The sequence below is a fragment of the Astyanax mexicanus genome, unplaced genomic scaffold (assembly GCF_023375975.1).
Source record: "Astyanax mexicanus isolate ESR-SI-001 unplaced genomic scaffold, AstMex3_surface scaffold_45, whole genome shotgun sequence".
In the NCBI taxonomy this organism is placed as follows: Eukaryota; Metazoa; Chordata; class Actinopteri; order Characiformes; family Acestrorhamphidae; genus Astyanax; species Astyanax mexicanus.
This window is the reverse complement of record NW_026040055.1, coordinates 699442-712500: the sequence shown is the minus strand read 5'-3', so window position 1 is coordinate 712500 and position 13059 is coordinate 699442. Positions and strand designations below refer to the sequence as shown.

At 39.5% G+C, this 13059-nt stretch overlaps 1 protein-coding gene across 1 annotated transcript in view; it reads right to left on the bottom strand.

The window, feature by feature from the left end:
* Nucleotides 1-13059, bottom strand: part of LOC125780516 (DNA topoisomerase 2-alpha-like) — a 65390-nt gene that overhangs the window by 47278 nt on the left and 5053 nt on the right. Inside the window, exon 4 of the mRNA XM_049473734.1 lies at nucleotides 12722-12812. Within this exon, the coding sequence (XP_049329691.1) occupies nucleotides 12722-12812 (91 nt within the window). The remainder of the gene's footprint in view (nucleotides 1-12721; nucleotides 12813-13059) is intronic.

The following is a 13059-nucleotide window of genomic DNA, read 5'->3' as shown; positions in this document are numbered from 1 at the left end:
TGCACACAAACAGAACCGGTGTTCTGTCGAGTTATGCTACCCATCGATATGTGCTTCTTTAAGGCATTTTTTGGTATTTTTTCTGTTTTTAATGATATTTCCTTAAGTTTTTATTGGAAACATTAAACAATCTGCTTGAATGTTAAAAATATGTAAATAGCAGTTAAAGCAAAGCAATGGCAAGTTAAAAAAAATAACGTAAAACTATTAAAATACAATTTATAGACACCTTTATGATCATAACTTTTAACAGTAGAAACCTATACCACTTGTTCTTGATGTTTTATGGGGGGGGGGGGGGGTCTGAACAAATACTGCCTGAAAGGTTCAAATTATTATGTGGAATAATAATTAATTTAAAACCATTTAATTATGATTTGTTGTACGTTTTTACATCAAATAATTACAAGTAACTATATAACTTTTACTCAAATTACATTTTAAATTGAGTACTTTTTTACTTCTACTCGAATAGATTTTAAGATGGGTACTTTTACTTTTACTTGAGTACAATTTTAGCAAAGTAAAGGTACTTTTATACCTACTATGTTAGCTAGTTCACCACTACTGTTAGTATGTTAGCTAGCTTTCTGCTAATGTTAGTATGTTAGCTGGTGAAGAGTAACTGTTTATTGGGTGTATTGACAAATATCTTTCAGTTATGATTACTTAACTTAGTATCTATAAGTACATAATCATTGTGTGAAACCTTGTATTTTATATGCATTAATCAATACTCACATTGTACTTTACATACATTTATATAGAAGATTAACCAATAACCACAAAATATATTCTTTACACATATAGTAAAACATTTTTTGATCAGGCATGTGACTAACACATCTATTATATGACAAATTAACCCACATGATACATAAGGCATTTACTAACACATAGGATCTATTGTATGGCGGACTAACCACGCGTTATTAACACATTAACATATAACATATGAAATCTATTGTGTGACGTGTGTAGCTCATGCTTGAAGCATTTCGTTCACTGCATGACCCTAACTAACGGTCATCAACTCGACTGGTACACTCGGTACGAGACTACATTTCTACAGAGGAGGCTTTTAGATCAAAGCGGCCTTCTGTGTGTGGGGGAACCTGCAGCGGCTTCAAAGAGGGGGGTGACGCACACACACAGATAGTGCCACGATGTTCCATTCTGGAAGAACACAGTCAAGGTCAGACACTAGTGGTCCGGTCAGACACGTGAAACTTGAGTACTAACACGTGAAATTATGCATATTAACATGAGCTAATCGTTAGCAACGCCTCATCAGCAGGTTTCACGTCATTTGGGGTATAAAACATGGAGTCAGATCAGACGGGGTCAGAACTTTTACTGGGACGGCTGTTAACTGTCTTGTATGTATTGGTTCTCCTGAATTCAGTAATAAATACTTGGTTTGCTTCCAACTTCACTCCACCGGTCTGCGACTCTCTATCAAAACGAGCACGTAGGGGAGTTGTACCCCGGATGAGGGGTGGGTGTGGACCCATCTTTCATTTCTTTTCTACAACAATTGCTTTCTGCTAATGTTAGTATGTTAGCTAGCTTTCTGCTAATGTTAGTATGTTAGCTAGCTTTCTGCTAATGTTAGTATGTTAGCTAACTTTCTGCTAATGTTATGTTAGCTAACTTTCTGCTAATCTTAGTATATTAGCTAGCTTTCTGCTAATGTTAGTATAATAGCTAGCTTTCTGCTAATGTTATTATGTTAGCTAACTTTCTGCTAATGTTATTATGTTAGCTAACTTTCTGCTAATCTTAGTATGTTAGCTAGCTTTCTGCTAATCGTAGTATGTTAGCTAGCTTTCTGCTAATGTTAGTATAATAGCTAGCTTTCTGCTAATGTTAGTATGTTAGCTAGCTTTCTGCTAATCTTAGTATGTTAGCTAGCTTTCTGCTAATCGTAGTATGTTAGCTAGCTTTCTGCTAATGTTAGTATAATAGCTAGCTTTCTGCTAATGTTAGTATGTTAGCTAGCTTTCTGCTAATGTTATTATGTTAGCTAGCTTTCTGCTAATGTTAGTATGTAGCTAGCTTTCTGCTAATGTTAGTATGTTAGCTACCTTTCTGCTAATGTTAGTGTGTTAACTAGCTTTCTGCTAATGTTAGTTTGTTAGCTAGCTTTCTGCTAATGTTATTATGTTAGCTAGCTTTCTGCTAATGTTAGTATGTAGCTAGCTTTCTGCTAATGTTAGTATGTTAGCTACCTTTCTGCTAATGTTAGTATGTTAGCTAGCTTTCTGCTAATCTTAGTATGTTAGCTAGCTTTCTGCTAATGTTAGTATGTTAGCTAGCTTTCTGCTAATGTTATTATGTTAGCTAACTTTCTGCTAATGTTAGTATGTTAGCTAACTTTCTGCTAATCTTAGTATGTTAGCTAGCTTTCTGCTAATCTTAGTATGTTAGCTAGCTTTCTGCTAATCGTAGTATGTTAGCTAGCTTTCTGCTAATGTTAGTATAATAGCTAGCTTTCTGCTAATGTTAGTATGTTAGCTAACTTTCTGCTAATGTTAGTATGTTAGCTAGCTTTCTGCTAATGTTATTATGTTAGCTAACTTTCTGCTAATGTTAGTATGTTAGCTAACTTTCTGCTAATCTTAGTATGTTAGCTAGCTTTCTGCTAATCTTAGTATGTTAGCTAGCTTTCTGCTAATGTTAGTATGTTAGCTAACTTTCTGCTAATCTTAGTATGTTAGCTAGCTTTCTGCTAATCTTAGTATGTTAGCTAGCTTTCTGCTAATCTTAGTATGTTAGCTAGCTTTCTGCTAATGTTAGTATATTAGCTAGCTTTCTTCTAATGTTAGTATGTTAGCTAGCTTTCTGCTAATGTTAGTGTGTTAGCTAGCTTTCTGCTAATATTAATATGTTAGCTAGCTTTCTGCTAATCTTAGTATGTTAGCTAGCTTTCTGCTAATCGTAGTATGTTAGCTAGCTTTCTGCTAATGTTAGTATGTTAGCTAACTTTCTGCTAATGTTAGTATGTTAGCTATCTTTCTGCTAATCTTAGTATGTTAGCTATCTTTCTGCTAATCTTAGTATGTTAGCTAGCTTTCTGCTAATATTAGTATGTTAGCTAGCTTTCTGCTAATCTTAGTATGTTAGCTATCTTTCTGCTAATGTTAGTATGTTAGCTAGCTTGCTGCTAACGTTAGCTAGTGCTCTGCTAACCATAGTTCTCTGCCTGGATTAGATGTTTACGCAAGGACGGATTAAGGATAGTCTGGGCCCCAGGGCAAAGAGTTGCACAGGGCCCCCCCCGCCCCCATGCGCACCTCCCCCCCCCCCAAAAAAACATAAATAAAGTAATACATTAAACAACCAGTCACTAACTAAATTTTTCTATTCTGTTATGAATGATTTGTATTGTATCAATTGATCCGCCAGGCTCATATTCAGATCTGAAGGATATGCTGCAGCGAGTGAGTTAGCCTTTAAAGTGAGCTCACTGTTGGACATATTGTCAGGCATGAAAAGAACATCAAACAGCTCAGTTAAGTGTGTGCATGCATTCAAACGGTGGTTGAGACAGGACACAAGTTTGTCAATGACAACATTGAAAGTTTTCAATCCGAAACTTGTCCTTTCCGTTAAATGCTACATCTGGCTCTGCACGATCATCAGACATAATTGTGCGCTTCTTTGTACGCTGGAGGTCATGCCTGTACTCTTGGGAGACAGCAGTGGTGACATTTAAAGCTGCCCCTTAAAACACCTCAAAGTTATCTCTCTGTGCTGCCACAAAGTCTCGTAAAGTCAAGAGAAGTTGTGTAGCTGTACATATGTCAATATCATGCTTCTGCAGCTGCAGGCTTGTGGCTTGGAACCTCTGTAGTATTGTGTCCCAGAAGTATGCCATGAAGGCCATCTCCAACGTGTCCAATTTGTCACAGAGTGCAGAGGCTTCACTTCGAGTTACACATTTCTCCTCCATATCTTTAGACATATCATTCAATGCCTCTCTCAGTTGTGCATAATATTTCCAAAGAGCCTTAGTTGACTCAGCTCGTGCGCTCCATCGAGTACCTGACAGTGATTTCAGTGTGAGTTTGATATCAGTATCACGGAAAACCTTTCCCCACCTGTGTGTAGATGATGCACAAAATGTGTACATTGCCTGTACAAAGTCAAAAAAATGTCCAGCTTCTGGGCTACTGTCAACAGCATTGACACCAACTAAATTCAGTGAATGTGCTGCACAGGGGACATAACAAATCATAGGGTTTCTTTGTTTAAGATGAGCTTGGACTCCATTGTACTCTCCCGACATGTTACTTGCATTATCATATGACTGGCCCTACAGTTGGATAAGTCTAGACCCAGATTCTCCACCATAGCAACGACACACTCTGCCAAACTGTCCCCACTATGGTTTTCAATAGGCTCAAAAGCTAGAAAACGCTCAACTACATGTCCGTCATTATTAACAAACCTGAAAATAAAAGTAGGTTGGTCCACATGAGCAAGGTCTGGAGTGGAGTCAACTATAACAGAGAAGTATTTTGATTCTTTGATCTCATTAACAATTGCCTGCTTTGTTCTCTGTCCCATCAAATGGATAAATTCTTCACACCCTGTTGATGATAAGTAGGACACAGAACCTTTTCCCTTACCTCCAAACCTTTGGAGGTGCTCAGCTAGGAATGGGTCAAATTTGGCTAAGAGTTCTATGATGCCCAAAAAATTACCATTGTGGGCTGATCCTAATAGCTCATCATCTCCCCTGAAAGCAAGTCCCCTCTCCCCCAAAAACTGGATGACTGCAACAACTCTTTTCAAAACTTCCCGCTAGTATTGTCTTTCTGCATCAATTTGTTTGACAATATCAGAATCAATTGTTGCTGTGCCTCTGGAGCGATTATATAATGCTAGCATGCAAGCCCTATGCTCCACACTCCCCTCATGCTCACCAATCCGCTCCGAATGTTTCCAGTCAGAAAATCCATGAACAAAAGTATTGTGCTTACTGGAAAACAGTTTGCAAGCAAAACAATACACACAGCCAGTTGAAGGAGAGTAAAGTAGCCACTGCCTAGTCACAGTTTGCCCGTTGGGTAGAGAGCAACTGAGTAGAGCATTTGTAAAGCTCCTACTGGTACCCCCAATGCCTCTATCCCTGACTGAGGCTGGGTACTTAGCACTTCTGTTTTGAAATGCAGTTTCTCCTCTACTAACAAGAATCGACTTGGCTTGGTCGGTAAAGGTACTGGGCCATAAAGCAGGGTCGTTGACCGTTTCACACCAGGAGTTGGGGTTCTTGCCCTCCTCCTTTGAAAAACGACACTCACACGATGCAGCTGGCTGGTCTGATTGTGGGTCTGACACTTTCCTGCAACTTTCCTTTCATGGTCTTTCTGCTGCTGGTCTGTGGTAGCCTGCCAGGGCTGGCATTCCTGCTCTGCACCTGACTGGGTCTGCAAAGGTACATAGTCACTGACCACTAAGCCAGTGGTGATCACATCTTCATTGCTTGAACTCTGATCACTGCAAACATTAGCAATACTTGTCTCACTCATATCCAGCGGTTTCTCAAAGAAGTTTGAGATCAAAGGTACGCTTTTCAGGAAATCTGCCTGATTTGCTTCCTTAATCATTTTTGCTTCCTTTATCACTTTTGCAAATTCCTATTCCTATCCAATACTTACTATGTTGTTTCTATGTTGTATGTTCAGGAAAAAAATACAATCACAAAATTGTAGAACCAGATACAATATGTAATAATAAAAAAAGGCTGACCTATAACTATTTAGCTATAAATTGTTGTTTTTGTAAATGTATTGTATGTATGTACTATTATAAAGCGTACACTTCTACTTTTATCAATAATGTAATGCAAATAACAATAAGCTTTTAAAAAAGCTGTGAGTTGCTAGTTAGCAACGTTACACTAGCCTTGAAAAAGGCTGTGAACCTTTCAAAGTGTAATATAGTAAATATAGTAATGTAATATTATATCATGTAATATAATATAATATAATATATAAATAAGCCTTTGAAAAGACTATGAAAAGAATGTAACAGAATATATGCAATATAGTATAGTATAATATAATATAAAAATATTTATATATATTATAAAATAATATAATGCAGTATAAAGGGCAATGAGCCTTTAAAAAGGCTGTTGGTTGCTGATCTGGTAATAGCAAGGTAAAAGTTGTAGTAAAAGCACAGAGCAAGTTCGCAAGCTGAACTGTCTGAATGTGAGGAGTTTTGATACTGGCAGGGGGTTTTATATAGATCCTGCATATTCACTTGGAAGTTCTTGCAACACCTGATTGGCTCAGCCCCTGTGGGAATTTAGGGCAATGTAACAATTTTTCACCACTGAGTGAGAGGGTGGGGGAGGGGCAGCCACTATCTACTACAAAAATGCTGTTTTGTGTGTGTGTGTGTGTGTGTGTGTGTGTGTGTGTGTGAGACAGGGGAAAGGATTTGAGTATATTAAAAATGCTGTGTTAATGATATTAAATCAAGTTTAATTCTTGTCAAGACCCCTTCACACTGCCTTGAAACATGTCAAGTCATGTCAAACTGTCATTGAATAGTCATTGAATAACAAGCTGAATAAAATATGTTTTCCAATAAATAATCCTCAAACTAAATATCAGGGTTACACGCATACGCAGCCACAGCTACTACAACAAAACCACTCGCTGTTTCATCATTTGTCACCAAATCAAAATAGTGCTTCTCAGTAAAATTAGCTTGCAGTTCTGTTGAAAACGCACTTTTCCTTTCATGCATTCCTTCAGAACTAGACTGACCACTGGTCTCTTTACTGTTGTTTAATAAAGAGGAAACATGAAACTAGTCAAATGGCTTGTTGTTTTCACATAAGTGAAATCACACCCTTGGCCAAATTCACTCAATTTAATCGGTGTCAAAGATAACATTCATCAGACAAGCAATTTTGTCTTCAATTTAAATAATTGCAAAATTGCTAAATTAATTTGTGTCTCTGCGCTTAAGAGAAATTGACCATAATAATTTTTAAACAATACAAATTCAGAAACATTAAGTAAGGGCCTGAATTTGTAGGTCCCTAGAAAGTCAAGGAGCCATGGTAAACGACTTCTATGGAAGTCAAGGGCCCCATAGCAGGGGCCCTCGTGATCAAGGGCCCTCTAATGGTATGCCCTGCTCTTCTCTAGGGCCCCCTGGTAGGGGCTCTCATAACCAGGGCCCTCTAAAAATATGCCCCCCTCTTTCTTAGGACCCCTAATAGCCAGAAGTCAAAGTCAGAGCAGTGCCACAACGCCTCACCCATTTTCCTAAGGGGCCCAAAAGCATGGCTAGGGCCCCCAAAAGCATGGCTAGGGGCCCCAAAAGCATGGCTAGGGGCCCCAAAAGCATGGCTAGGGCCCCCAAGAGGCCCTGGGGTCAATTCCCTAAAAGTCAGAGGATCCTTAAAATGGAGGAAATAAAAATATATTGTACCATAAATGTTGATAGGCATCGCAAAAAGTTTTCGGCCAGGGCCCCCCCGCTGGCCCCACTGGCCCGGTCAGTAATCCAGCAATGTGTTTACGGTGGGCCACTGTATTTGTCACTGGCATTAAACACACCGTCTGAAACATTTTATACCTAATTTACATTTTATACCTAAAGCAAATTTACAGTAACTTTAAGACGAGCTTAGCCCCGCCCCTCTCTCTCTCTTCCGTGCGTGCGTGCGCACACACACACACACACACACACACTAGGGTTACCAACCGTCCCTTGAAATCTGTAATCGTCCCGTATTTGGGCAGTAAAATAGGCGTTACGTATTGAATTGATCCGGGACGCGATTTGAGAATACAGGGAGAGGAGGATACAGAGAGAGGAGAATACAGAGAGAGGAGGATACAGGGAGAGGAGAACACAGGGAGAGGAGAATACAGAGAGAGGAGAATACAGAGAGAGGAGGATACAGAGAGAGGAGAACACAGGGAGAGGAGAATACAGAGAGAGGAGGATACAGAGAGAGGAGAATACAGAGAGAGGAGAATACAGGGAGAGGAGAATACAGAGAGAGGGGAATACAGAGAGAGGAGAATACAGAGAGAGGAGGATACAGAGAGAGGGGAATACAGAGAGAGGAGAATACAGAGAGAGGAGGATACAGGGAGAGGAGAATACAGAGAGAGGAGAACACAGGGAGAGGAGGATACAGAGAGAGGAGGATACAGAGAGAGGAGGATACAGAGAGAGGGGAATACAGAGAGAGGAGAATACAGAGAGAGGAGAATACAGAGAGAGGAGAATACAGGGAGAGGAGAATACAGAGAGAGGAGAATACAGAGAGAGGAGAATACAGGGAGAGGAGGATACAGAGAGAGGGGAATACAGAGAGAGGAGGATACAGAGAGAGGAGGATACAGAGAGAGGAGGATACAGAGAGAGGGGAATACAGAGAGAGGAGAATACAGAGAGAGGAGGATACAGGGAGAGGAGGATACAGAGAGAGGGGAATACAGAGAGAGGAGAATACAGAGAGAGGAGGATACAGAGAGAGGAGAATACAGAGAGAGGAGGATACAGAGAGAGGGGAATACAGAGAGAGGGGAATACAGAGAGAGGAGAATACAGAGAGAGGAGAATACAGAGAGAGGAGGATACAGGGAGAGGAGAATACAGAGAGAGGAGAACACAGGGAGAGGAGGATACAGAGAGAGGAGGATACAGGGAGAGGAGGATACAGAGAGAGGGGAATACAGAGAGAGGAGAATACAGAGAGAGGAGGATACAGGGAGAGGAGAATACAGAGAGAGGAGAACACAGGGAGAGGAGGATACAGAGAGAGGAGGATACAGAGAGAGGAGGATACAGAGAGAGGGGAATACAGAGAGAGGAGAATACAGAGAGAGGAGAACACAGGGAGAGGAGGATACAGAGAGAGGAGGATACAGAGAGAGGAGAATACAGAGAGAGGAGAATACAGAGAGAGGAGGATACAGAGAGAGGAGAATACAGAGAGAGGAATACAGAGAGAGGAGAATACAGAGAGAGGAGGATACAGAGAGAGGAATACAGAGAGAGGAGAATACAGAGAGAGGAGGATACAGAGAGAGGGGAATACAGAGAGAGGAGAATACAGAGAGAGGAGGATACAGGGAGAGGAGGATACAGAGAGAGGGGAATACAGAGAGAGGAGAATACAGGGAGAGGAGAACACAGGGAGAGGAGAATACAGAGAGAGGAGAATACAGAGAGAGGAGGATACAGAGAGAGGAGAACACAGGGAGAGGAGAATACAGAGAGAGGAGAATACAGAGAGAGGAGAATACAGAGAGAGGAGAATACAGAGAGAGGAGGATACAGAGAGAGGAATACAGAGAGAGGAGAATACAGAGAGAGGAGGATACAGAGAGAGGGGAATACAGAGAGAGGAGAATACAGGGAGAGGAGAATACAGAGAGAGGAGGATACAGAGAGAGGGGAATACAGAGAGAGGAGAATACAGAGAGAGGGGAATACAGAGAGAGGAGAATACAGAGAGAGGAGAATACAGAGAGAGGAGAATACAGAGAGAGGAGAATACAGAGAGAGGAGGATACAGAGAGAGGAGGATACAGAGAGAGGAGAATACAGGGAGAGGAGAATACAGAGAGAGGAGGATACAGAGAGAGGAGGATACAGGGAGAGGAGAACACAGGGAGAGGAGAATACAGAGAGAGGAGAATACAGAGAGAGGAGGATACAGAGAGAGGAATACAGAGAGAGGAGAATACAGAGAGAGGAGGATACAGAGAGAGGGGAATACAGAGAGAGGAGAATACAGGGAGAGGAGAATACAGAGAGAGGAGGATACAGAGAGAGGGGAATACAGAGAGAGGAGAATACAGAGAGAGGGGAATACAGAGAGAGGAGAATACAGAGAGAGGAGGATACAGAGAGAGGAGAATACAGGGAGAGGAGGATACAGAGAGAGGAGGATACAGAGAGAGGGGAATACAGAGAGAGGAGAATACAGAGAGAGGAGGATACAGAGAGAGGAGGATACAGAGAGAGGAGAATACAGAGAGAGGAGGATACAGGGAGAGGGAGCAGTGTCCAGGTTCCTGTGCGATATTCGTCTCTAGAAGCTGATCTGGTATAAAAAAGCTCATTTGAAAGCATATATTATCCGTATATTGCACAATTTATTTCTTACATTTAAAATATTTCTGTTATGAACAACATATTTCTGAATGAAACATACAGTACTGTGCAAACGTTTTAGGCACCTGTGGGGATTTCAGTAAAGAAAAAGTGTGATTATTAGCTCAGTAAAACACTAAAAATACAATAAATACAAACAGCAATTTTACAAAAAGCAGAGCTTTTACAGTTTTTTTTAAAACATCTCCTAATCTCTCCTCATCTGAGTTTAACAGAGTTATTTCTCATCATATCAACACCTAGTTTGGTAAATTGGTAAATCAGGTGAGCTGCTGAAGGAACTGAACATAATATATGTAATATATGTAATTTACTTTGGTGCCTAAAACGTTAGCACAGTACTGTATATTATACATTAATCTAATACTAAAAGTGTCTGCGAAAACATACTTTTTTCAACAAACATAGCATACTGTTTCATGATTTGAAGTTATATTATATAATTTATAGACTTATATAGCAGCACCAGCACACCATCCAAACAAGCGACCATCCCTGACACATCTTCCAATCGTGTACCAGGTTCTGGATGCACTACAGTTTATGATTTGTTTCATATTCATGAGAAAAGATCATCTCATTTTATAGAACACTGGCACTTATTTAAAAGCTTTGTTTTGCAATTCAAGCCCAATGGGGAAAACTTTTTACTTAATAGCACATTAAATTTAACTTGTTTTCTATTTTGTAAGTTTTATCAAAAAGGGCCACATGTTATTTCTTTCTATTTGTTTTTTGAGACTGTGTTTATTTATTTATTTATTTAAGTTTGGGGTGCATTGTGTCAGTACCTGAACTATGTTGGAGAAAGCTTTCTAAACGTTACTAGATGTTTTCACAGTTTACAATTGTTATTTTTTTTTGCTTGTTTCTGGTTGCACTTTAACCACAAAGGGGACATTTAAGTGAAAACTAAACAAATAAAAACTAGTTTTTAACAATTTCTTTATCATCTTTAATTAGATTTTTAGTAGGGAAAAAATCGATTTAAATAGAAAATCTGTTTTTTTTTTTAATCAAAGATTTATTTTTTGTGCCATATGGCCCAGCTCTACTGCTGGTGTACACTGATAAAAAATAGCAGATATGTTAAAAACATGAATTACTGTGTAACTTAGACAAAGTGTCCCATAATTCACTTTTAATAATAACGCACAGTCCTGTTGCCTCACACTTCAGCCAGATGGCAGTGACAGTGACTCCGAACAGTCAGCATCAAACTTTTAAGTTACAGAATAAGAGTCGCTTCCTGAATAAAAGCAGTGCAGATACATATCAGAGCTGCTGTACTGACTTAATCCCAGTGTTAATTTCGTTGATGAAAAATGTCATGGTTTCAGGAAACGGTGGTGCTTCAGATGTTAGTTAGTTTAACGATGCATCGAACCACGTTAGTTCAGTGCTAGGCTCCGTCATTGTACGGGAAGCGCACCCCAGACCTGATTTAGTTTAGTGAAAGATAGGGACCAGTTAGGAAGAGATCCAATCACTACTACTTTAGCGGAGGTGGAGAGGCGGGACAAGTGGGGTATTGATCCAATCAGAACCTGTCTCTCCTGCAGCAGCGCGGATACAAAACCGGGGAGGAACGTATCGCCTGTGAACTGTCGTTATTTAGGGGCTCGACTGGAAGTTCACTCCACAGAGGAGAGATATATATTACTCCTTTAACATCGCAAAAAACAAGACAGCCTGTAAAAACCATGCGGGAGATCATCTCCGGTAAAAACACCACAAATCTTTCAGCTTCTGCAGACCGGAGTCTCTCAGCGTTTTAATGCTAATGTTATTTAATGATCTGATGGTGTTTTTAACTAAAACACACCACTGCTGTTCTGTAAAGTTAAAGTTACTGATACAGATTAACTCACTCATTCAGATCAGATCATCTGTTTAATCCCACAGTGGGAAACATACAGCTAGTGATCAGAAATTATAACAGTAAAATAAGTGAATCTGTATTAAACCCAAAAGTCTGTGTAAAATTTCCTACAGCACTTTCTCATACGTTTCTCACTTTAACTCATGAAGTCTCTCAGTACATCCTGAGAGCATCTCGACAGGACAGTGTGTGTGTGTGTGTGTGTGTGTGTGTTTTTGCTATCATTTATACAGTAGGTGTCCTGGATTAGTGCTGGAGATAAAACTAGCTTTTTTAAAATCTGTATTTTTACGTCTACAGCTCTGTTCAAACTATAATTTAACCATTCAAATGATTTCTAGAACAAACTTTTAAATGTAAACTATTTATAGTCTCATACCTACAATAATAATATACATTAAATCATATATAAATATATTTTACATTCGAACATTAACAATATTACACAACTGGTTAATAAATGTTTTTTTTATAAGTGTATAGTTCAAGTGTATAGTGTATAGTTCAAGGGAACTGATGAAAAAGCATTTACACTTACACTCTTTACATTTTAGCTGACTAAATTGACTAGTTTTAGACTAGACTAAAACTAAATACAGTTCAGATCACTAAATTATGACTAAAACTAAATCAACATATGTTGCCAAAACTAACACTGGTTCATCCACATACCCAGGATCTCATCAAATATCTTCAAGAGGCCAGGAACGAATGTCACCTCCCGACAGTTCAGTCCCACCTCTGCATCAAACACCCACATTTTCTAAAGGAGAAGAACGAGGAACATCACAGGACCTGCAACATCTCAAAGCTCCATCTGATACCAGTTCTTTTCTCTCCAGTACTGGATACTAATAGATCAGCACCGTTACAAACGACCTGTTCTGATCAGATCTGGTGAAAAGGACAGAAACTCTACTGCAATATATAAATCTATACAGGGCCATCTCAAAATATTACAATATCTTTGAAAAAGTTACTGTATTTCAGTAATTCAGTTCAAAATGTGA